The sequence below is a fragment of the Argopecten irradians genome, chromosome 4, assembly GCF_041381155.1.
Source record: "Argopecten irradians isolate NY chromosome 4, Ai_NY, whole genome shotgun sequence".
Taxonomy (NCBI): domain Eukaryota; kingdom Metazoa; phylum Mollusca; class Bivalvia; order Pectinida; family Pectinidae; genus Argopecten; species Argopecten irradians.
This window is the reverse complement of record NC_091137.1, coordinates 9928015-9955157: the sequence shown is the minus strand read 5'-3', so window position 1 is coordinate 9955157 and position 27143 is coordinate 9928015. Positions and strand designations below refer to the sequence as shown.

At 35.4% G+C, this 27143-nt stretch overlaps 2 protein-coding genes across 3 annotated transcripts in view; one reads left to right on the top strand and one right to left on the bottom strand.

Annotated features, from left to right (window-relative positions):
* Positions 1–4126, bottom strand: part of LOC138320551 (ubiquitin carboxyl-terminal hydrolase 1-like) — a 29900-nt gene extending 25774 nt beyond the window's left edge. The window contains exon 1 of the mRNA XM_069263592.1: positions 3304–4126. The gene's annotated coding sequence lies outside the window, so the exon portion shown is untranslated. The remainder of the gene's footprint in view (positions 1–3303) is intronic.
* Positions 65–27143, top strand: LOC138320555 (protein lifeguard 1-like). Of its 2 annotated transcripts, none has more exons than XM_069263610.1 (11): positions 65–223; positions 14174–14281; positions 15285–15363; positions 16080–16133; positions 16999–17089; positions 18367–18404; positions 21473–21518; positions 22214–22255; positions 22670–22759; positions 23370–23417; positions 24854–27143. In XM_069263610.1, the coding sequence occupies exons 2-11, from the start codon at positions 14206–14208 to the stop codon at positions 25001–25003; spliced, it is 714 nt and encodes a 237-aa protein (XP_069119711.1). In that variant the 5' UTR covers positions 65–223; positions 14174–14205; the 3' UTR covers positions 25004–27143. The 2 variants fall into 2 exon arrangements, with proteins under 2 accessions (XP_069119711.1, XP_069119712.1); XM_069263611.1 differs by having other exon boundaries at positions 92–228.

Sequence of the window (27143 nt, the reverse complement as noted above, 5' to 3'; positions counted from 1 at the left end):
TTGGCCTAAATAATTATTTACAAAAAATGTAAACTATTTGATGCCATTTACGAGTACGATAATTTAATACGAAACAGTGGAAGCGATTGGGGTTTCCCGTAGTTTCTCTTTCGAATTCGAGTCATTTGATCTCGAGTCACTGCTGACGTGATCGATATATATTAGCAGTACAGGGAGACGACAGAGCTCAAGTTTTATCATAGGATCACATTTTGCCAAAAACGTAAGGTTGATGTCACTTATTTTCATGCTTCAAACTAGCTGTCCTTAAGGCTATTTGCCTATTTTGTTGCATAATCAATTTGCAATCTGGCAATTTCACTTGAACACAAGTCTACATGTGTAAAAGGAGTCGGTCGGTGTGGTTTGTAAATAGTGTTAAATACGGTCTCTGTCACTCAGCTGACGGAGCATGCTTCTTTGGCTCAGTCGGTAGAGCCGTAGATTTCCACACCGGAGACCCGGGTTCGATTCCTGGTCGGGGCACTCGACAGGAATGTGTATTTTCCCAGTTCTTCTACACATGTACTGTAAGTGTAACCGGTAACAGCGACCATGTTTATCAGATTAGATTTATATACATATATGTTATAAATATTTAGTAATACTGAATAAATACATGCAATGGTATAAATTTGACCCTGGCAAATTGCCTAATTATCCACGATACTAGGGTAAAGTGATCGTAAGTCGGACACCCTTTGTGTTCAGAACAGCAGTACGTCGAGATATGAAGACCACTATTAATCTAATGGGTACCGTCCGAGAGAGCACACTTTCTGCATCATATTTCCATTTCGATACTCTCGTTTTTTACCTTACAATACAATACAGAGCAAATAAAGTACCTAACCTGCAATTCGATCGAGAGTCGGACGCATTTGACTATGAGTCGGACAGTCCAGATTGCTTTGATATTACGTCGGACAATCGGATTAAGTTAACATTTTATACAATTCTGAATCAAAAATATTAGTCATTTATCATTAAATAAGAAATTTGTTGTTCATATTACTTTCGGTAATTGACATATCGCCAGTTGTCAAGCAAACTGCACATGACTAAAAATGCATTTTGTATTGTGTATGCTACAACATTACATTTGCTCCGACATTGAATAGATACACGTGCGTTTGCGGGCACGAGATGTGGCTATATACTTCACTTTAAAATGTTTCCACCTTACATACAGTGTATCTCTGGGAAATCAATAAATATAGCTTGTATAACAAATGAGCCTGACGAAATAGTTGTAGATATTTCATGGACTGAAAAACGAAAGAAACTGCGGTCAATTTTAATAAGGGAATGTATATTGGTTTTGTTTCATACAATGCTTGAAATTGGGTTGTTATATGTTTTAACATAAGATGTTCCTTGAAAGTATATTCAGTTATTTCTAAGATTCCAGGGAAAAATTATCAATGTTAGTAAAAGTTTAGAACATGACGTACCAAACCACGAAAGGGATCTGCAGTTCAAACGCGCTATGTATCGATGTTACGTGGTCAGACGTGGCGAGCACACTGGCCTTATCATTAAACAACTACATGTATTTGCCTAATCTGAGTTTGTGTTTTATCGTGGTTGCATAAGTTGAATAAGGAGAAATGCCTGTCGCTCTAAACCCATTCTGAAATACACTGTACATTTTTTGATGCTAGGAGACTTTGTCCTTTGCAAAGCACAAACATTTTCAGGAATTGACGATTGCCAATAGCAACTCCGGTGTTCCTAATAAACACATGCAGAACCTGCTCCAATTACTTTAAAAAGAATTGAAAACTATACAACCAAAAGTGCTGTGTCCAAATTCCAGGATGGCTGGATGGACAACATCCTTTTCCCGCGCTAATCATGAGTCATGGCCATCCCAAATTAAAGTTTCTGTGTCTACATTGTAGCTTGTGTTGCCGATATTTTAGATAAATGATTCAGAGAATGAGTTTTGATATATATACCATTGATATGTCAGAGAAAATTGTCTATTTGATGGACAAGTAAAAATATTCGTGTATTGCGTACTCGATATCACTTCTTTGCTTTACAAAGTACATTATGTAACTGTACAATCAACAGGATGGCACCAATAAAATATGAGAAATCTTGTTGTATATATATATTTAAAATTTATTCTTGGGCTACACACGTTTTTCTACTAAAATGTGCGCTGCCATACATTCTGATTAAAAATTAAAGAAGAATACCAATGGTGACCTGAAAGGAAACTTAAAAGACTGATTAGAAAATAAAAAATAGATAAGAAATATTTATAAAAAAAATAAGGGATGAAAGTTTCAAACTTATATGATGAAAAAAGGGTAATTACAGCACCTCTTTATGTCTATATATCACATATATTCACTGGTATAATGTTAAAATTCACTGTCCGACTTATGATCGTTTTGGACATTTTTGGTGTCCGACTCAAGATCAAATCACGTTTGCGACTTTGAACCAAATTATCAGATAAAATGCTGTGTCTATCGGCAAATTGAAGATAATTCTGCATTTGTTTTACACAAATCTTACAGCTAAACTTCAGCTTTAAGTTGCATGCCGTAATAATCAAAAGAAATGACTTCTCATATCAGTTTGAAATCACAAAACTTTACCCGCCCTCACAGTGAAATGTACCGCTTTTGCTACTATTCGCGATCGGACTTGGCAAAATATGTAAACGAGAAAGTTATCAACGGGAGACAACTCTAGAAAGTCAATACTTCATTTAGCATGTAGACAGCGTTTTTTTGTAACGTGGTAACCGGAATAAGGGCGGTAAGACGTGTTAAAAATGTCCGACTCTAGATCGTGTCCGACTTAAGATCACTCTACCCTACTACGTGCATGCTTGAGTACTTCTCTCTGGGTATGTATGTGTTGAAAAATTCTCACCTGTGTCAAAACGTGACCTTTTTTTGTGTTTATTTATTCAGTTTTTAAGTCGTTCCATGAAAAGTTCAGACTCAATAAGAAATTATGTTAGTGGGGTCAAATCATTGCATTTATTGTCCGATATCCCCTTTGAAGTCAGGAGTTATGAGGTTAATTTGGCCTTGAGAGGTATTTCTAGGCTTAACCCACACCTCCCTGTCCAAGCAGCCCCAATAACCCCCTCAATTCTCCAGGATATTTACAGAGTCTTGGATTTGTCCGACCCTTCTCATGCCAGCTTCTGATGTCTCTTCCTTTTCGCCGTTTTCTTATTGGTAAGAAATTCTAATTTGGTGGCAGACACTGTCAATACTTTTGATAGGACGAAGCAATTGCTTAGGCAGGATGTTTATCAAGAGGGCAACTTACTACTAGTGGTTTTAAATGGTCCAAAACTAATCAGTTCGGCCGTCGTTTGGTAAGATCCCCTTTCATTGCCATCCCCGAGTCTCCTCTCTGTCCTGTCAAGGCCTTCAAACATATGTGTGCCCTGTTTCCAGCACCCCCTTCCAGCCCGGCTTTCTTGCTTCCTGAGGGTAAAAAATTTAGGCCAGTTACATACCTCAAGCTTCAGAGCTTTATGCGGGATTCGTTGGCTCGAGCAGGCTATAACAGTAAACTTTTCTCGTCCCATAGCTTTCGGAGAGGGGGCGCCAGTTGGGCTTTTCGTTTTCAGGTTCCAAGGGAACTTATTCAGCTTCAGGGAGATTGGGCCAGCGATACATATAAGGCTTATCTGGATTTTTCTTTAGAGGATAAGTTAGCCGTTTGTAGGCATGTTAGGGATGCCATTATAGTTAATCAGACTCGTTGACTGTATGACTGTGGGTTATTTTTTGGGGGCCGATGGCTTGGCGGGCGGATGATGGTGTATTTTTCAATGGTGCATGTGCAAGTTATGTCTTGTGAATGTGGCAATGGATGTATGTGCTTAATATTTATTAGTCGCAAGCTTCCAGTGTGTTGATATGTGCTAATTAAATGTGCTAGTTTGCTAAATGTGCTAGTTTGCTTAATATATGTTGCTTTCATGTAATATGTTTATAAGGGGGTTCAGTGCTTTCACTAGTTAATTGCTGAAATGTATATGATGGACTTTAGTGATTACATTCAGCTGCAGTGACATTATCGAAATATGTGGAGCACTGCACCTCTTTCTTGGGTATATAATTGTCTTTTCATTAAATTATTACGGCAAAATTTCAGTACTTGATTGTTTATCGATCCATAGGGAGGTGGAGAATTTTATTGATTCCACTTTTAACACCATAGGGCAGCTGTGTTATAGGTAAGGCCTTTAGAACATATAAAGCAAATGTTCTACATATGTACATGTAGATCTACAGGGTTTTTCCTGCCTATATATTTGGGGCCGAAATAAGGCCCCATTCCCAATTGTATTTCTTGTTATTTTTTCCCAAATCTATGTCTAAATTTCCCAAATCAGTGAGTTGACGCGTATTTTGTGCGACTAAACTAAAAAATTCAGGAAATCACAAGTCTGAACGCTGTATTTTAGTAACCATTTTTACGCTTGATTCTTAGAGAACCATAATTGTCTATTCTACCTTTTCCAAAATTTCCATAAACACTGTTCAAATTTTTCATTTCCTAATTTTATTGCACAAAATTTCCCAATTTTCACCAGGTGGCAATTTTCCAAAATACCTAGGAAAAACACTGATCTATCATCTATATGTACATGTAGATCTATCATCTTAAATAGCAAATGTTCTACATATGTACATGTAGATCTATCATCTTAAATAGCAAATGTTCTACATATGTACATGTAGATCTATCATCTTAAATAGCAAATGTTCTACATATGTACATGTAGATCTATCATCTTAAATAGCAAATGTTCTACATATGTACATGTAGATCTATCATCTTAAATAGCAAATGTTCTACATATGTACATGTAGATCTATCATCTTAAATAGCAAATGTTCTACATATGTACATGTAGATCTATCATCTTAAATAGCAAATGTTCTACATATGTACATGTAGATCTATCATCTTAAATAGTGACAGTCATTTGCATTGACCTAGAATTATACTTACAGTACATATCGATAGATACTATTTAAATAAATAAGTAGATGTCACCAGAGACATATACCGGTACTGTGTTTTAATTGCGTGCGATTTAATTTCATCTGCATGAATATCGCACGGATAAAAATCAGCATAAAAATTCTCACAAACTTAAATTACATGGATTTAGATATATTTTTGTAAGACACAATTAGTCAATTCAGTACTCCATGACCTGGCCTTTATTTTAATCAATGAAAGAACAAATACATGTGAAAGGTATGTACAAGGTTATTTCTATCCCCCGCCCAACGAAGTTGGCGGGGGATATACAAATGGGTTCCGTCCGTCCGTCCGTACGAATGGTTTCCGGAGCATAACTCTAAAACCAGTAGAGATATTTCCACGAAACTCCATACACACATTGGTCTTATGGTCTAGTAGTGCCTTTTGCTATTTTTAGGTTTTCATTTTTTGCATTTTTTCCGTAACCATGGAAACATTACTGAAAATATCATATTTTTGTACCAGGTTCTTTCCGGAGCATAACTCTAAAACCAGAAGAGATATTTCCACGAAACTTCATAGACACATTGGTCTTATGGTCTAGTAGTACCTTTTGCTATTTTAAGGTTTTCACTTTTTGTACTTTTATCTGTAACCATGGAAACATTGCTGAAAATGGCAGATTTTTGTGTAAGAATCGTTTCCGGAGCACAACTCTAAAACCAGCAGAGATATTTCCATGAAACTTCATAGATCCATTGTTCTTATGGTCTAGTAGTGCCTTTTGCTATTTTTAGGTTTTCATTTTTTGCATTTTTTCCGTAACCATGGAAACATTGCTGAAAATATCATATTTTTGTACCAGGTTCGTTTCCGCAGCACAACTGGAAAACCGGTTGAGATATATGCACGGAACTCCATAGGCACATTGGTCTTATGGTCTAGTAGTGCCTTTTGCTATTTTAAGGTTTTTACTTTTTGTACTTTTTTCTGTAACCATGGAAACATTTCTGAAAATGGCAGATTTTTGTGTAAGAATCATTTCCGGAGCACAACTCTAAAACCAGCAGAGATATTTCTATGAAACTGCATAGACACATTGTTCTTATGGTCTAGTAGTGCCTTTTGCTATTTTTAGGTTTTCACTTTTTGTGCTTTATTCTGTAACCATAGAAACATTGCTGAAAATATCATATTTTTGTAGCAGGTTCATTTCCGGAGCATAACTCTAAAACCAGCAAAGATATTTCCATGAAACTTCATAGACACATTTTTTTTATGGTCTAGTAGTACCTTTTGCTATTTTTAGGTTTTCATTTTTTGCACTTTTTCCGTTACCATGGAAACATTGCTGAAAATATCATGGTAAATGGTAAATGTTACTTTGCAAAACTCCACCCATCTTTGTGTATATAGTCTAATATAAATGTCAAGGCTGTATACCTGATTGAACAATTGCAGCCCTGCTCTACTTTAATTATACTCCATCTTTCTTTAGCTCAACTTCCCTTTCCCTGTTTTTTTTTCATACACATAAGTCTCCACAATCAAACTTACTTCAGCTTTGATATCTCCATTGGCGGGGGATCTGAATGACTATGTCCTTATTTCTTTTTAATTGATATCAATATCATCTGAAAATTTACCAATTGATTGTCCAAATAAAGTTTAGCCAAATTGAACCAAGACCCCAGGCTCATTTTACCTATCTCTGTGCATGCTTATACACACAAGGCCTTGATACATACCTGAGGCAAGATGTTACAATTATCTAGGCTAAACCCATATACCGGTATAAACATTACCATCTGTTGTCTGTTTTAATCATATGCATCTATAACATCATTAATATTAGATATTTATATACACTATATACTATCGTCAAAAAATTCTTGTCACAGCTGTTAAATTTAGTTGATAAATTTTCTTTGAAAAATGAAATCATCATACCTGAAAAATTGTCAAGAAAGTTAAAGGATTTGTGCAGTCAAAAATGATAATTTCAGTTTACGCTGGAAATGGCTTTACTAGCACGTGTAGAAACCTCTTCTCGCCGCGCGCGACCTGAATAACCTGTAAGCTGTCGATATCGAGGTCCAAAACTCTGACCTCCCGATTATGCATATTTTCTAGCTCTGAACCGTGTGACGTCATAATAGTCCGTGGCTTATAGCTGTACTATAACTGATGTGCTATCACTTACATCGACGGTCACGGGAAAAGCCGATCAACGATTTTTTATGATTACTTATGAGTGAAGTTAATCGTACAATAACTTTGGCTCGAATGTAAATAACCAAAAAAGTGAAATTTGATGTTTCAAATACTCTAATTTATGCTCTAATAGCAGGTATCTTCGTGTAATTATGAAAGAAAATCCGCACAGAAATAAAAGTTTCGGATTTTTTGTCGAGGAGTTCAGCAACGAATATGCTTTAATTAGATAATATTTTCCTGTTAATTACAAAGTTTGTGACTTTGAAAAAATGAAATTTTACATAAAAATTTAAGAAATCCTTGATTAAAGCATTGACGTACGTACACACCGATGATTGATCATTACAAACATTGTGTTGTGTTGCTAACCGAATAAATTGAAATACATTTATTAAAATACCGTAAAATGTTTCAACATATGGTAGAAAGAATTTATTTTTGATATTATCAAAGATCTAAATATTGAGATATTAAGCAAAACAAACTATTTTTTCAGACCGTGCGGTCGCTTTCAATTTTTTATCGATATATGAGTAGATACTCCGATATAAATACAATGTATTTAATTAGCCATGCCTTTGGTTTGATGGTTATGTAATACCTGGACCAGGATGTTGTTTACCTGTGCACAACGCCATTCATCGAACTCACCTGTAATTACCTGGCCGCGGGCAATTTGCTATTCGGTGGACTATATCGGGTATTTGCTATTGTCTTACTGTCAATCAGGTTAGGACATCCGTTAATTGAATTGTGATTTGAATTATGGAAATCCGGTACATCTATATATGCTCTAGGTTTTTTATTGTCACCTCCATTTTTAAAATGAAGATGTAAAAGCAAAAGGCAATAAAATATCCCTGATCAAACCTAGGAATATATTACATAAATATATATGTCGTACACAGGTAAAACAATAATGGAAGTTGACTTATTCAGAAACAAAAATGGTTTTAAGAACTATTTCAGCTAAAGATTTAACCTTAAAAATTACTCCACTCTAGTACTGTAATTACGGAATCGTGTCATATAACAACCCGTAATTTCTAAGGTATTAGTAAAATTTCTAAGCATGTATTTTCACCGTTTCGAATCTACATGTATAGTCATACAAGAAGGGTTACATCATTACCACACTAAATATACTTACTTAAATATCACTCTAAGTATATTTTTGAAAAGATACAAGATATTACGTATATCCATTTATAATGCCTGTATACAAGTAATTTCATTTTTCATTTGAACTCTATATATAAATGATGTGGTTACTTTTTGGATTATACGATAAATGTTCATAAATCATACTATTATATCTTGGTATGATATACAAAAGGATCGACAATGAATATACTATTTTAAGGATTTAGTATAATTTTGAAATAATGAATTTAAATCTACATTTATTTACCGCTATTTCTCAAAAGGTACTGAAGCGATCTGTCTCAAATTTTATATGGAGTATGTTTGAAAAAGTTTTAAAGTAGAGAAAAGATCCATCTTTCCTTTGTCAGATATAGATCATTCTTTGGTGGGCGCCAAGATCCCTCTGGGATCTCTTGTTTTTTATATTATGTTAGGATATAGCTTTGGATGAATGAAAAAATAAGTCCCACCCAATGAATCGCCTAGTTTTTAGCGCTATCGGTTGGTTTTGGTCGTGATTTACGGGTAGTGTCGACTACGGTTCAGAGATAATGAGCTAGGCGGTCACGTGGTCTTGTGATGTCACAGTAGTCCGCGGCTACACAAGGTAAGCCTAGTACCACACATCTATACAGCACATACAGTGATACACATACACGTTATATCTACAATTTGAGATTTTTGAGTAAATGGTTATTCTAGCTTTATGATATAGATATTTTCAGTTTCAAAACATTCCATTTACACCATTTCAAACATTCAAACAAGCATATATCTAACTTTAGATTAGATAATCAGTCCAATTTGATAGCGATATCAAAATGATGTTCGGATCAGTCTGGACTGAGATTTAGATAGCATATTATGTAAATTTCTGTGTAATAAAAAAACAGTATAATCTAACACTATCTTTTTACGAGTAAAATCCCAAAATTTAGCATGAATATATCTAGAATCCGTGTTTTTATTTCAAACTTCTGCTTTAACGATGCAAACACGGCACAGTTTTTGAGTAAAAATAAAATGTGGACGGTTATCAGTTATGTGATATTGGAGTAACAGTACCGATCTTATACCGAAAATTATATGTATATCTATATTGTTGCCTTTGAAACTTAATCCATAACGTTTACTAAAAAGCAGAAATACATCAATGATATTTCTGATATATGTTTCTAAATTACAGTATAAGTGTAGATTTAAATTCATTATTTCAAAATTATACTAAATCCTTAAAATAGTATATTCATTGTCGATCCTTTTGTATATCATACCGAGATTTGATAGAATGATATGAACATTTATCGTATAATCCAAAAAGTAACAACATGGTGTTCAAATGAAAAATGAAATATATATATTATATATGTATTCAGGCATTATGAATAGACATAATATCTTGTATCTTGTTAAAAATACACTTAGTGGTATTTAAATAAGTATGTATATTTAGACTGGTAATGTTGTAACCCTTCTTGTACATACATGCTTAGAATTTTTACCAATACCTTAGAAATTACGGATGATTGCTATATGCCACGATCCCGTAATTACAGTACTAGACTGGAATAATTTTCAATGTTAAACCTTTAGTTGAAATAGTTCTTAGAACCATTTTTATTAGCTCACCTGTCAATTTCCATTTTTATTTCTGAATAAGTCAATTTCCATTATTGTTTTACCTGTGTACGACATATATATATATCTGTAATATATATTCCTAGGTATGATCAGGGATATTTTATTTCCATTTGCTTTTACATCTTCATTTTTTAAAAAAGGAGCTAGATCGAGGTGACAATAAAAAACCCAGAACATAGATGTACGAGGTTTTCATAATTCAAATCACAATCCAATTAACGGATGTCCTAACCTGGTTGTCAGTAAGACAATAGCTAATACCCGATATAGTCCTCCGAATAGCAAATTGCCTGCGGCCAGGTAATTACAGGTGAGTTCGATGAATGGCGTTGTGTACAGGTAAACAACATCCTGGTCTAGGTATTACATAACCATCAAACCAAAGGCATGGCTAATTATATATCTATATCGGTGTATCTATTCGTTTATCGATTAAAAATTGAAAGCGACCGCACGGTCTGAAAAATATAGTTTGTTTTGCTTTATATCTCAATATTTTGATTTTTTATAATATCAAAAATAAATTCTTTCTACCACATGTTGAACGTTTTACGGTATTGTAATAAATGTATCTCAATTTATTCGGTTAGCAACACACAACACAATGTTTGTAATGATTAATCATCGGTGTGTACGTACGTCAGGCATCATATCCTTGATGCTCATATCAAGGATATCTTAAATTTTAACGTAAAATTTCATTTTAGAGTCACAAACTTTGCAATTCACAATGTATCAAAGATACAGACTTACAGACTACAGGAAAATATTATCTAATTAAAGCTTATTCGTTGCTGAATTCCTCGACACAAAATCCGAAACTTTTATTTTTGTGTGGATTTTCTTTCATAATTACACGAAGATACCTGCTATTTGAGCATAAATTAGAGTATTTGAAACATCGAATTTCACTCTTTTAGTTATTTACATTCGAGTTGAAGTTATTGTACGATCAACTTCACTCAAAAGTAATCATAAAAAATCGTTGATCGGCTTTTCCCGTGACCGTCGATGTAAGTGATAGCACATCAGTTATAGTACAGCTATAAGCCACGGACTATTGTGACGTCACACGTTTTAGAGCTAGAAAATATGCATAATCGGGTGGTCAGAAAATTTGACCTCAATATCGGCGGCTTACAGGTTATTCCGGTCACGCTCGGTACGGAGAGGTTTCTACACGTGCTAATAAAGCCATTTCCAGCATAAACTGAAATTATCATTTTTGACTGCACAAATCCTTTAACATTTGATGAATGACATCTGTCTTGAAAGAATTTTATGACTGTTTTAATACCAACATTGATAACAATTAAATACCAGTGGTCATTTGAATTGTCCTAATTAATTATTAGTTTAAACAGTGCATATGAGTGATAATCAAGAATATTAGTCAAAACCAATCATTGAACATTAATTAACTGAACCATCGTGCTACGAGGCCATTGGCCTCTTGTTAAGAAATAGTGATAACAAGCATTGTTTACGGACGGACGACGGACGGCGGACGACGGACCACGGACGCAGGGCGATTTGAATAGCCCACCATCTGATGATGGTGGGCTAAAAAATTTGGCTGCACAAATCCTTTAATGAATTTATACATATAATGGAATATATAAGACAATGTTATTACTACTTCATTATAGATGTAATAGAACTTTTAGAAGCCATTAATATTGGATATGGCAATGTACCTGGATACAGTTATATTTGATTTTGAGGGTTATAAATGTAGCAGGATCGCACTGGGTCAATCATCGGTGACCAGATAGCTCAGTCGGTAGAGCACTCAACTAGTGTTTTGAGGGTCCCGGATTCGAATCCTGGTCTGGCCGCTACATTTTTATATTCAAATTTGAAAATTGAAATTTATTCAAATCGCCCTGCGTCCGTGGTCCGTCGTCCGCCGTCCGCCGTCCATCGTCCGTCCGTAAACAATGCTTGTTATCACTATTTCTTAAAAACTGCTGCAGGGATTTTGTTCAAACTTCACATGGAGGGTCCCCTTGGTCCATATTTGTGCCATACAGATTTTGAGGCTGATCGGAAAACCAAGATGGCCGCCAGGCAGCCATCTTTGATTTTGGCAGTTGAAGATTGTTATCGATATTTCTAGAGAACTACAAAAGGGATTTTGTTCAAACTTCACATGGAGGTTACCCTTGGTCCCTAGTTGTGCCATACAGATTTTGAGGCTGATCGGAAAAACAAGATGGCCGCCAGGCAGCCATCTTTGATTTTGGCAGTTGAAGTTTGTTATCGATATTTCTTGAGAACTACTGAAGGGATTTTGTTCAAACTTCACATGGAGGTTACCCTTGGTCCCTAGTTGTGCCATACAGATTTTGAGGCTGATCGGAAAAACAAGATGACCGCCAGGCAGCCATCTTTGATTTTGGCAGTTGAAGTTTGTTATCGATATTTCTTGAGAACTACTGAAGGGATTTTGTTCAAACTTCACATGGAGGTTACCCTTGATCCCTAGTTGTGCCATACAGATTTTGAGGCTGATTGGAAAACCAAGATGGCCGCCAGGCAGCCATCTTTGATTTTGGCAGTTGAAGATTGTTATCGATATTTCTAGAGAACTACAAAAGGGATTTTGTTCAAACTTCACATGGAGGTTACCCTTGGTCCCTAGTTGTGCCATACAGATTTTGAGGCTGATCGGAAAAACAAGATGGCCGCCAGGCAGCCATCTTTGATTTTGGCAGTTGAAGTTTGTTATCGATATTTCTAGAGAACTACTGAAGGGATTTTGTTCAAACTTCACATGGAGGTTACCCTTGGTCCCTTGTTGTGCCATACAGATTTTGAGGCTGATAGGAAAAACAAGATGGCCGCCAGGTGGCCATCTTGGATTTTGATAGTTAAGGTTTGATATCCCCATTTCTCAAAAAGTGCTGAAGGGATCTCCTCAAATTTAATATGTAGGTTCCCCTAGGGCCCTTGATGTGCAAATTGCATTTTTGGACCAATCGGTGAACAAGATGGCCGTCAGGCCGCCATCTTGGATTTCGATAGTTAAAGTTTGTTATGGCTATTTCTCAGATAGTACTTAAGGGATCTGTCTCAAATTTCATATGTAGGTTCCCCTAGGGACCTAGTTGTGCATATTGCATTTTGGGACCGATCGGTTAACAAGATGGCCGCCAGGCAGCCATCTTGGATTTTGTCATTCAAAGTTTGTTATCGCTATTTCTCAGAAAGTACTGAAGGGATCTGTCTCAAAATTCATATGTAGGTTCCCCTAGGGCCCAAGTTGTGCATATCGTGATTTGGGACCGATCGGTCAACAAAATTGCTGCCAGGCAGCCATCTTGGATTTTTATATTCAAAGTTTGTTATCGCTATTTCTCAGAAAGTATTGAATGGATCTTTCTCAAATTTCACATGTAGGTTCCCCTAGGGCCCTAGTTGTGCATATTGTGATTTGGGACCGATTGATCAACAAGATGGCCGCCAAGGAGTCATCTTGGATTTTGATAGTTGAAGTTTGTTACCGCTATTTCTCAAAAGGTACTGAAGCGATCTGTCTCAAATTATTATATGTAGTATGTTTGAAAAAGTTTAAAAAGTAGAGAAAAGATCCATCTTTCCTTTGTCAGATATAGATCATTCTTTGGTGGGCGCCAAGATCCCTCTGGGATCTCTTGTTCCCTCTCCTGTTACAAAATTGGTGCCCGAAAACTAAATAACCCACGGTGGTGGTATTTGGAAGGGTCTCGTATGTCTTCGAGGGCGATGACTTCGAGAAAGGAGGGAGGAGTGTAGCAGAATTGGACTGGGTCGATCATCGGTGACCAGGTAGCTCAGTCGGTAGAGCACTCGGCTTGTGTTCGGAGGGTCCCAGGTTCGAATCCCAGTCTGGCCGCTACATTTTCTCCTCTCCTGTTAATTAAAGGATTTTTTTGTGCAATTGAAAGCTATTCTGGCATATTACAGTAAAACAAACTGATCTAATTTCCATTAGAACTGGTTTTTTCCGATATATGTACAAATTTCAATGTTTTTTTTAGCCTGAATTGTCCCTTTAAACTGTCTGTTTTAATGGTTTTTATCAAATGGCAAATCTTCTCAATGGCAAATCTTCTCCTAAAATACCCAGAAAACACTGTATGTGAAATAAAAATATTTAAACATTGATTTTTATCGATTTAATACAAATTATCCATCTTTGCAGATTTTAAGGAGGTCATCTAAAGGGGATTCAAAATGAATGATGATGATTCAACTCAAGGCTTCAACATGGGTGATAACTTCGCCTTCAGTGAAAAAACCATCCGGATGGGTAGGTTTCTTAAAGCTGACAATGCAAGTTAAAAAATGTACATTTGAGATTAAAAAAAAATCATGAAATTTCTTATTTCAAAATTTGTTTCTGAGACAGCCCATTGCATTTCTAAGGACGGGCAGATGCCATTTTGTTTGAACTCAGCTTGGATACGAGACGCCTGCCGACCCCTATATAAAGCGCGTGAATCGACACACGTGCGCTCAGTCATGTACATATACACCTAGCAGTTGTCCACTGTGTATCACCTACTGATACATAAACAAAACACCTTACCTGTAAATATCTGTAGGGCTGGTTTTAGCAAGCAAACATGTCAACTCTTCTAAGCTGTATTTAGAGGATTCACAAATTTAACTTTCCACACAAATGAATAAAAATCCTGATTATAATCCGTCCACATATCTCCATGTATGCTATCGTACCCGATGTACTCGATTGGCCACTTGCACGTGACCACCTGCCCCGGACAAGTGACGCTTCCATATATAAACTACCAAAGGCACACACGTGTACATGTGCGTGTAATATCTAATATGTTGAAGTGTTTTATTTGCTCGTATTTGACATATTTTGGGATCTAGCTGACATTATTACTTCAATGAAACCTTGTCAGATGAGTGCAGTATTTATATTTAGTTTGACAATGTTATCTCCTATTAGAATTTCCGTGTCTGTTTACGTTATAGTCAAAATGGATCTCGCACGTGGAAAGAAAGTATGAATTCATGCATTACTTTTAATTATCTGTATATATCTTTATATGGTTCCTAGAAACTTTATTTGAGAAAATATTGAAAGTACTAACCATTTTATTATCATTACGTCTGGGGTATATAGTACAGTAGATCTAGAGCCGGTTAAGTGTTAGTTGTTACACCTTGAACAGCAAGCGTTCGACTGTCATCTTTAAATCAAAGTTGTTTTACTGTGCTATACATATACTTTTCTCTTGAAGATTTCACTGTAATATTTGACAAGTGTACATGTGTATTTGCAGGTTTCATCAGAAAGGTGTACGGCATTCTCTTATGTCAGATCCTCGTCACCATCCTGTTTATTGTGCTCTTCCTGTACGCGTAAGTACCACTTCAGTTTCTAGCTTTATCTTATTTCATAACTGAATATCTCTGTTGTTCGGTATATATATATATGACACATAAACTCCTCTCTAGATCCGCTTCATGTTAAGTCTGAGTGGGGGAGGGGTGTGTGTCTTATTTGGAGTTCAATAAAGAAATCTCTTCTCCTTTTTCCAACCAGCCTGACAACTGACTCAGAGGTGGAGAAATGTGAAAATATGTCTAGACATATTTTAACACTTGCCCATCATAGTCCCTCGGCTATGGAGAACTTTTCTTTTCTCTTCAGCTCAGTCAGTTGAGCGTCAGTTGAGTAATCCTGAGGTTCTAGCTGAGGCAGTGCATATACGTACATTTACTCTGTTATACATAGAAATATGGTTTCAGACTTATGAGTGGGTTTTATAAGCTTTATAACATCCTATTAACAGTCAGGGTCATTTAAGGGCGTGCAGGTCTGTTGGTTGAGGAAAGCTGGAGAACCCGGAGAAAAACCACCAACAAGCGGTCAGTACCTGACAACTGCCCCACTTGGGATTCAAACTCGCGACCCAGAGGTGGAGGGCTTGTGGTAATATGTGTTAACTGCAGGGGCACTATGGCCGATTAACTTTGAAAAAGTAAATCATGATTGGTCCATTAAGACAATGATAAAACATGATAGGGTACTGATTATTATCTACATTGATAAACATGTTTGTTAATTATTTTAGACCACCTGTCCAACAATTTGCAGCCCTGAATCCATGGATGTGGTACGTCGCCATGTGAGTATTTCTGTTGTTTTGTTGAATGAAATTTATCATATGTATAAGTAAATGCAGTAATGTAGGTACACAGATAATTCATTAATTCAAAATGAAATATAGATTATGAAAATATCAGTGTAAGTAATGAAATTATCTAGTATTTTATCTAGAGATACGTTTACATTGTATGATAAGAAAAACCGTTTGTGGTATTTGATCTTCATTTTCTATGAAGAAGAAACATATCTTGATTGATGCAAATAAAAATAAACTTTGACCCAGTGTGAAATTTGCAGAACACTATCTTTTTTTAAATAATTGGTTTAAAGTAACTTAGAATATCTGAGATTGAGTTGATCTAGACTAAGTCGAGTCATGGACCATATAGAACCATCAAAATATTGATTGGAGGAAGTGTTTTAAATCTCCTTGAGAATTTATATAATTTTAGATAAATTTTGGATTTAAAGATATTTTCCCATTCATGTTTTGACAATGACATTTAAAGTGAACAGTCGGGCAAGGATGGCTAAAGTCGGTAAAAATGGTGTGAATGTATCCAGTATAATTTCTTATGAAATGGAAAAATAAAATCTCTCGTCAAAATCTGTCTGCGTACAAAGAAATTAATTTAAAGTATGGAAATTCTAAAACGTCCTCCCGGCTCACTATGTCCGTGGTTACATTTCCACGCAGCCTCGCTTTCAATGCTTTCAACTTTTCTTTACTTTAATGGTCAGAACTGGGAAACTAAGCAGAACTTGACCGTCGTATTAATATGTGAGAACTTTTGGAAGGCCAATGAACGCATTTAGACTGGTTTTCTTTGCCCGACTATTCACTTTAAGAGTATAACAGTGTATCATTTCTTTTTATTCCTCAGAATTCTAACATTTGTGATGATCATCGCCTTGGCTTGTTGTCCAGATGTCCGACGCCAGTATCCAGTAAACATGATTTTACTCGGCATATTTGTAAGTAAATCATATATTAAGGCTCATTGTTTTGGGGTTTAACCTGACACACATTTTTGTTAAGTAACCTAGGCTGTTCAAGTTACAGTATACTGTATTTTACCTATTAAGAGCGCCTCCTCTAATAAGGGCGCCCCTACGTTTTTTGCTGAAAAAAATCAACTAATTTCATACAATTTTTGTGCCAGATTGTGGCGATTTGTCTTTGCAGACCTTAAAAAAAAACTGTTTCACATCAATCTGATGCTCAACAGATATCCGATCAGCTTGTATATATAAGCACTATATTTATTGCATTGGACAACTTACAAAATGTAGGACATCTTTGCCAAGTGTTTACACATAAAAACAGCGAGAACACTATGTTCAAAATAAAACGTGTCACTTGAATGCCCCACACATGCGTATGAATGAAGACTAACTGGCAACAACATTTTAGCGATGTCTATACAGATTTTATGAATACTTACTGTATATCTATGATAAAGGTTCCTAAATAACAGGAATGTTATCATTTCTAAGCATTTTATTGTGTGCTCTTGTTGGTAATTCCCATCTGCCACAAAACGAAAGTAGCGATAGAAAGCACCGTCCGCCATTTTGTATAGGCATGGTTAACAAACAGGCTAGCATGACATGCCAAAATTCCGTGAAACAGACATATTTAACCAATGTTTAATACTTCTGGTGCATACATTTCTTCATAATTATGTAATTTCAATACTTACTTGACTTCAAAACGTCAGTTGGTTATAGTAAGTTTCAGAAAAATACGAAACTAAAAGCAAGATGACTATAGTCTGTTTCAGAAAAAAACATCTTAAAATGGTCTCAAATAATGGCGGCGCCCCCCCTCCCCCCCCTCTAAACATAGTTCATTATACAATTATTACAGGCATTGTATTAGACTGGCCACCAGTCTCTAGAATATATTGAAACTAAACTTTGGTTCAATGACTTTTGTCTTTATAACATATCTGATACTAAGTTTCAAAAAAGGGGGAGATAATTTAGAGAAGAACTCTTCTGAGAAAGACTTATCACCAATTTAGGGTCTGATGGCCAGTCTAGCATATAGAAATCTTGAATGTGAAAGAAAAGTACTACATTATTATCATGAATTTGTCATATTAATTATAAACATATTTAACAAAGTTTAATCCAAGGTATATGTTTCTGTTGTTTTTATATGACAGACAATATGTGAAGGGTTCCATTTATAAATGTGTTTTACTATTTAATCCATGATATATGTTTATATTGTTTTTATATGACAGACAATATGTGAAGGTTTCCTGTTAGGAGGTGTGGCAGGGTAAGTACCAAATGTTTAGGCTAGCCTGGTTATCCTAAATGTTACATTTTGTAAATCAGATGTTATAATACATTTTTGCCCGAACTTGGGAGGAGAAGGATGAAGAGACAAGACTAACTTTTTGTTTCCGCAACCTCCAAACTCTTAAGTAATAATCACCCATATTTGACCATATCTACTCCCAATATACCCCACCCTCCTCTCTCAAAGTATTCACCATCTAAGAAATAAGAGACCCCGTCATTAATTTGTTATAAAGTTAAGTACCAGTTCTATAACAGGACTAGAAATCATGTAGTACATGGCTTTACCAGGATTTATATATAAGGTATATACCTTACATAGAGGCCCTACCTATATTTTATTATACCTCAAGTGAGAATCCTGCATTCTGATTGGTCAAGAGATATTTGGTATTTTACACTATCACACGGCAGGTAACATTAGAACAATAGGAAACAATAGACACGTTCGTAGCAACCCCCTAGCAACGGGTGAAAGTGTATTTTTGACAGTGCAAAATATTAACCGCCCGAAAAAGATGCGCACTCGTTTCCTATTTTGACGCCATCTTTGTTTTTTGAAGCGACGCTTCAAAATTTATCTGGAGCTATTTAGTAATAGTTTTGCCAAATTAGTCTGTTTATCAATAAAAATATCATATTAAGGACAGAGCTTTCCGCTTACCGTCAAAGTGCTATATGTTGGTTTTTATGAACCTGTCGGTGATTAGGTGAATGGAAGACATGCGATTTCAAGCGTCTTCGTGACGTTGCTAATGTTGCAAACAGACAACAGGACGAAACCAAAATTCATTGAGATTTACAAAAACGTTAAGATTTAAACAAACGCAGGAGACAAGACAACAAGAATTTTCACTAAATGCTTATTGTGAGTATTCTTTTTTATAATGCAATGATAGTTAGCGCTACTGAGTGTAAGCTGATATGCTATTCTACTGCCGACGATGACTGTTCGACTTTTGCTAAAATCAGTTAAAAGGTTTCAATATACAATGTATTGTAAATACTTGAAAAGTAGTTTTGTTTCTAGACTTTTGGTATAATAAAATAAATACTACCTGCATTAGAGGGTGACAGTGCCTAGTGTCACTCCTCGGAATATCACTATCACCCGAGGCGAATCCTTGGGGTGACACTAGGCACTGTCACCCTCTGATGCAGGTAATATTTATATAGTATTACATAGCTGATGACATAAGAGGTATATTATAAAAAAGTTTCATGAGTTATGATTGGCAAAGCAAAACTTAAATATGAGATCATTTGATGATCTTGGAGCCTGATCACTGATTATTGACCCACTTTAAATTGACTTTCCTAAATACCTGGTAGCCATTATTTCTCACCTGTTGTTATTTAATTGGATACCAGATTTGAACCTGGGACCGACAAACTCTTGACAGGGTCTTTTTTAGCCCACCATCTGTTGATGGTGGGCTATTCAAATCGCTTTCTGTCCGTCCTTCCGTCCGTCCTTCCGTCCGTTAATAATTCTTGTTACCGCTATTTTTCAGAAAGTACTGAAGGGATGTTTCTCAAATTTCATATGCAGGTTCCCCTAGGGCCCTAGTTGTGCATATTGTATTTTGGGACCAATCGGTCAACAAAATGGCCGCCAGGCAGCCATCTTGGATTTTGATAGTTAAAGTTTGTTACCGCTATTTCTCAGAATGTACTGAAGGGATCTTTCTCAAATTTCACATGTAAGTTCCCCTAGGGGCCTAGTTGTGCATATTGCATTTTGGGACCAATCGGTTAACAAGATGGCTGACAGGCAGCCATCTTGAATTTTGACAATTGAAGTTTGTTACCGCTATTTCTCAGAAAGTACTGAAGGGATCTGTCTCAAATTGCATGTGCAGGTTCCCCTAGGGGCTTAGTTGTGCATATTGCATTTTGGGAACGATCGATGAACAAGATGGCCGCCAGGCAGCCATCTTGGATTTTGTTATTCAAAGTTTGTTATCGCTATTTCTCAGAAAGTACAGAAGGGATCTGTCTCAAAATTCATATGTAGATATCCCTAGGGGTCTAGTTGTGCATATTGCATTTTGGGACCAATTGATTAACAAGATGGCCGACAGGCCGCCATCTTGGATTTTGATAGTTAAAGCTTGTTACCACTATTTGTCAGAAAGCACTCAAGGGATCTGTATCAAATTGCATGTGCAGGTTCCCCTAGGGGTCTAGTTGTGCATATTGCATTTTCAGACCCATCGGTGAACAAGATGGCCGCCAGGCAGCCATCTTGGATTTCGATAATTGAAGCTTGTTACCACTATTTCTTAGAAAGTACTGAAGGGATCTGTCTCAAATTTCATGTGCAGGTTCCCCTAGGTCCCTGGTTATGCAAATTGCATTTTGGTACCGATCAGTGAACAAGATGGCCGACAGAACGCCATCTTGGATTTTGACATTGAAGTTTTTTTCCGCTATGTCTAAGAATGTACTGAAGGGATCTGTCTCAAATTGTATGTGCAGGTTCTTCTAGGGGTCTAGTTGTGCATATTGCATTTTAGGACCGATCGGTGAACAAGATGGCCGACAGGTATACGTAGCCATCAAGGATTTTGATAATTAAAGTTTGTTACCGTTATATATCTCAGAAAGCAGGCAAAGGATCTTTCTGAAATTTCATGTGTAGTAATATGTAGTAAAAGCTTGAAAAGCAGAGAAAAGATCCTTCTTTCCTTTGTCAGACAAAGATCGTTCTTAGGTGGGCGCCAAGATCCCTCTGGGATCTCTTGTGATAGTTGAAGTTTGTTAGTGTTATCTTTCTCAAATTTCATATGTAGTAATATGTAGTAAAAATTTGAAAAGCAGAGAAAAGATCCCTCTTTCTATTGTCAGACATAGATCATTCTTTGGTGGGCGCCAAGATCCCTCTGGGATCTCTTGTTTTATCATTTTATTTATCTTACAGCTATAATAGCCAAATCTTTAAAAAAAAACTTTTGTGTATTTCTATTTGAGTTGTGTTTATGTATTACTATTTATATATTTACATGCCATACTTTATGTCTGTTACCATTAATATACTTACAGGACCTACAATGAAAAGTCTGTGTTGATGGCAGTAGGTGTCACAGCAGTAAGTATATATCTACTCACTTAACATGTGCATTGTTTTCTCAATCAACTTCACGTTTTATTATATAATTAAGCCAGTATAATCACAGCGCTGGAGTGCTGATTCATCCACTGATAGGTCTTGAAAATTGACATTTTTGGGGTGAAAAAAAAATCTATATAAATGTAATTTTAGCACCCCAACTTCAACCTTTATTTTTAGCATTACACAAATTTTGACCTGCTCAGGTGAGGGCAATCGTTAACAACAAAAAAAGTGAGGTTGGTTAGACCTATTGGGAAAGGGGCTTGTCCCCAAAGGGAAGCTTCACTTAAAAATGCTACATTTACTTTATTTTTGAACAAGAATTGATTACAAGTAATTTGTTGTATAACAACACCAGGGATACAACCATATGTTGTGCAAATGAAGTCAGACCCATGGGGAGAGAGGAAAAAAGCAACAAAAGGGAACAAATCCTGAAAGTTTTCTTTAAAATCCTTCTACTTATTTCATGTTAATATTAACCAAATTTAATCTACTTCACCATGAATAGTGTGGAACAATTACTGGGAAATGAAATGTTCTCCCAGTCCACTACAGGATTAGACAACTAAGAAAGTTTGTTCGCTTCTTGAATTAGATTAGCAAGATTAGTATAACATTTTGTGTTATTTTCTTAGCTCATTTTTTAAAGTGACACTTTCTCTTTACAGATTGTGACGTTTGCGCTGACGGTTTTTGCTTTCCAAACCAAGGTGAGTGAACACCATTTTGATCGGTTCTTCATGAAGAAGTAACAGGGACTGTCATTATTGTTGATTTATGAGAAGAAAACTGTATGTATTAGTTGTGTTAAATTATCATTTGCAATATGTATTTGTCTATTCTTACCAACCGTAAAAATATTGTATTCCAATCTCTTCAAAAAACATAGCATCAATTGCTTTTAAATTATCTTTTAAGTTTTGTTTTCTCAACATGTTTATTTGTATATAAGCTAGATAGAGTTTTAATATATCTGGTAACTATATTTGACGAGATCTTCGAAGACTGAATTGGAGAAGGGTTCCATGTGAGCAGCAGTTGAACATGGGTCAGTTGACCCTGAGAGATAAGTAAACACTGTTCTGAAACGGGGACAATACAGACTCTCAATTTTTCATTGCCAGATCGATTTCACGATGATGGGAGGACTTTTGTTTGTGTTTCTGATTGTTCTGATTTGTTTTGGATTTCTTTGTGCCATAATTCAAAATGAGGTAAGTGTACATATAACTTCTAAGGAACAATGTAAAGGATGGGATAATGTTTGAACAATGTAAAGGATGGGATAATGTTTGAATATATAGACTTTGTATGTTTGTTTGTAAAGAGACTTTAAAAAGTATTCTTATTTGTTACAAAACCGATAAGGATTAGATTTATGTTTGTCATGTAAGGGACTAGCTATAGTACAATAATACTCTAACACTTTATTATCAATTGGGTCAGTTTACTAGGGCCGGGACAATATCAGTACACAATGTTATAAAACATGTATTAAAAGATTGATATCCATTTTAACTAAAATTATTCCATCTCTGTATATTACTGAGTTATCTGCCCTTGTGTATAGGTATCAATTGTAACGCCATTATTTTATAAGCAATACTTGTCATTACTTTGATTGTTTTCTCTAAAAAATATGACTTCATGCTTACAAACACCAGCCATCACAGACAGTACCTACCTACAAGGGCAAATAACTCTGTAATATGCATGATACCGAATTGTTTAGTTTTAAATCTGGCCAAAATGACTTTGATATGCAATTCTTTGCTTGTTACAATATTAGCCCATAGATGTGATAAGTCTATGTGTAATTTACAGTATGCCAGACTCGCTTATTCCTGCCTTGGAGCTCTCCTCTTCAGCGCAGTAAGTATCACTTTAAAACTAATTAAACCTTCCTTCGACAGTATCTTATCTTGACCATAATATATTAGCCCAAGTAAGTAACTTATAATCCAATATCACAATGTATCATTTCATATCCTTTACACAACAGATTAGAGACTAGCCATATTTTGCCTTATTGTTTGTCACATTTATTTCTTTCTTCTTTTTATCTCAATCTACTTCTATTTTCTCTCTATCCTCATTCTCACCCACAGTCCTCGCTCTTTCATTCTTCACTACATTTTCTCATTCTTACCCTGCTATCTTCTCTCTTTTTTATCCCAATTCTCTCATTCTGCACTACATTTTCTCAATCTTACCCTGCTATCTTCTCTCTTTCTTATCCCAATTCTCTCATTCTGCACTACATTTTCTCAATCTTACCCTGCTATCTTCTCTCTTTCTTATCCCTATTCTCTCATTCTGCACTACATTTTCTCAATCTTACCCTGCTATCTTCTCTCTTTCTTATCCATATTCTCTCATACTGCACTACATTTTCTCATTCTTCACCATGCTATCTTCTCTGATTTTATCCTCTTGTTTTATCATTGTCTATCTCATCTCATTTTCTTTGTCCTCTATCTTCTCTCATTCTTATTCATAAGAAATTTCCTTGATTGATAAAACATTCAGTAAGTGAACATGTTACAGAAGTTAACTCATAATGAGGATTCTACAGTCCATCATGACCATCAATACATGTCACTACTACACATCCATTTTATTCTGCTCACACACACAGTAACACTACACACCAACAGAACAGAGCAAATATCAGGTAAATACTCATTCATATATTCTGATATACAACTGACCCAATCAGCTATTCTTCCTTATCCATTATTCATTCTGAATCTATAGGAATGGTACTGGTATTCTGTCAGTCTGTCCATTGTGTCGTCTGCTCATATAGTGTTCTAGTTGTTGGCTTATAATTTACTTGACTTAAATAATTCTTTGAAGATATTAATAATTCTTGAAGATATTTTGAATCAACAGATTTAGATTTTTTTTTAAATCATTATAAGAAATCAAATAAGGCAAACTGTAAAAGGTGAAGGTTACTTACTAAATGTTAGATGTTTATTATCAATGTTTATTTTGACTTAAAAGTTGTTCAAGGGGATAAACTGATCAAAGGTGAACTGGATTAGAAGTAATTCAAACATTTTACTGATTGAAAAAATTTGTTATTACTCTTCAATGAATTCACAGTGAATCCCTTATAATCCAGACGCTGAGAATCTTTGAGAAAATTTGTAATCAGACTGTTTTAGGCTGAGAATGAAGGTGTCCGGATTGAAGGTTCATTGTACTTTTATAGATTTAAACAAGGAGTCAGATGACCTGAGGTCAAGGTCATTAGATCAATCATGTCACGGTTCTAACAGCTGTATACATTCTGTTTGTAGTACATCGTGTTTGACACTCAGATGATGATTGGAGGTAAACACAAGTACTCTCTGTCTCCAGAGGAGTACGTCTTCGCTGCCCTGAACCTCTACCTGGACATCGTCAACCTCTTCCTCCTCCTCCTTAGTATATTTGGCTCTCGGAACTAGATAGGAAGTTGTTCCTGATATCATTTTACAGCTGATATCTAACAGTGATGGTACAGTTTGGTTAGTAATGCTAGGACGTTTCTATCATAGGAGTTTACACAAACTGAAAGCATGATTGACTGCCATTTTCTTCGAATGAATGTCTAAGATACATAAGCTCATTTCTTACTAGACAAAGAATTATATTATAAAATTCTATTAGAAATTTTCTATTGTTTTAATACCAAATTTTCACTTCTTATAACATCAGCTTCTTTAAATGAAAAATAGAAATATATGTAATCTAATAATCTTTTAAATTGATGGTGTTGGATATTTGTGTCCTGCTTTAATATACAGGTATTTAGATATTATAGTGTTAAGGGGGATCCATTTATCAAATTCAACCTGTTTTAATGGCCATTTATGTGGAATAACATTTGGTAATGTTAATATAAAAGAGATTCATTCAAATTACTATAATAGATTCTCGAAATTTTTAAATTTTGAATTTTGTTTAATTTAGAAAAATTGTGTGTGTAACAATACAAATACAATTGCGATGGCGAGCATTGGTACTTGGCGAGAATTGGTCGGTCGCCTGCCAGTATACCACATATAGTTTACATGTACCATCATACTCCTGGTTAACTGTGCTATAATTATTTCATTGGGGTTACTATCACTGACGTCATATCCACCCCTGGACTATCTCCTGGTAATGTTGGCAGTTCTGGTGAAAAGCTATCTTGCTTCATTCGCTGTCAACTTCCTTCACTTTTCACCCTGTTATAAGTTGGAGCTTGCTTGGAATGGTACTGGAATAATCTTAACCAAGTGTTGTTACTTTCGACAACAACATCATTGCTGGATAGAGGAAAGGACTGGAAGCTCAGAGTGGACCTGGATGGAAGGCTTGTTTTTCCAATAGTAGATACTACATTACGTCCAGACATGGTTTTGGTATAGACCTACTCCAACAATGTTTGAGGTATAGCACAACATTAGAAAGTGATTATGCTAATATGTGTTATATTGTTATTTATTTCATTTTTTCATCATTTTATGTTTTCATTGTTTCCAATATCAATATATTTGTACATTATAGGTAAAAAATTTAAATTTATAAGTGTGAGAACACAATAATGATATCCTAATCAAGTGCGAGAATACAATGATTTTATGCTAATCCTATTCCAGGTGTTACTGTAAACAGTTACTTTGTCTGTTTATAACCTTAGATAGTTTTCACCTGTTGTTGTATACTTCACAACAATACCGATTCCATTCACCACATCGTTACAGAGACACCTTGTTATAGTATTGTTTCAGGATGTTGTATTATAGACAGTGACATGGCACCTGTTGGATGCTCTCATTCTCTGTTTAAGTTTCCAGTGACCTCAGATGTGTTAAGTCACTTTAATTATCTTTATTGCCTATTTCCAGTTGTTGTTTTTTAAATTAGTGAATTGTTAAAATATCTGTTTTCTAATCACGAATTCTATGATAGTTTTCAATTCATAAAATACCTAGTCACACATGTAACTAAGTTACCCAGAGAGGGATAGTGCAAAATCTTCATTTATTATTGTTTACAACCTTGATTAGAGGAAATCTCACAAAGGAAAATCAAAGGTCCAAAGATTTTATTGTTTTAAGGTTATGTAATGATACTCACACCAATCATTTATCATTATTTTATTAGAGGAGTGTTATCTTATTTCATTTATGCTACATGTTATTTTGATGAATTATGATTTCCATTTGCCTGAAAAATGAATGGTCCGATACGTTGTGTTATTGGAACTGCATGTACAGAGAGAATATTGCTGACCATGGGTTGTGAACTTTCCTTTTCTTGTTGGTAACCTTGATTTTGATACACAAAGAGAATCTCATGAAAGACCTTTGTATACAGGTAGTAATGTGACCATGAGGTGTGGTATATAGGGATGTAAATCAACCTTTTATATTGACATGTTTTGAGGTAGTTTAGGAGATATTTTACTCTAGGTAGAATTTATGGTACTCATCTTATTACATATCTTCATCTGTACAATGTTAAATCACATAATTCCATTCCATGTTGTATACTTGTGTTTTTAATGTTGAATTAAGTATGAACACTGAATAAAATGTGAAGAAAAATCAACAAAAA

Excerpts from the sequence above, each read along its gene's own strand:
- LOC138320555 (XM_069263610.1), top strand. The coding sequence starts at position 14,206 with ATGAATGATGATGATTCAACTCAAGGCTTCAACATGGGTGATAACTTC. Across the intron at positions 14,282-15,284 it reads TGAAAAAACCATCCGGATGG|GTTTCATCAGAAAGGTGTAC; the intron begins GTAGGTTTCTTA and ends GTGTATTTGCAG. Across the intron at positions 21,519-22,213 it reads TGGCAGTAGGTGTCACAGCA|ATTGTGACGTTTGCGCTGAC; the intron begins GTAAGTATATAT and ends TTCTCTTTACAG.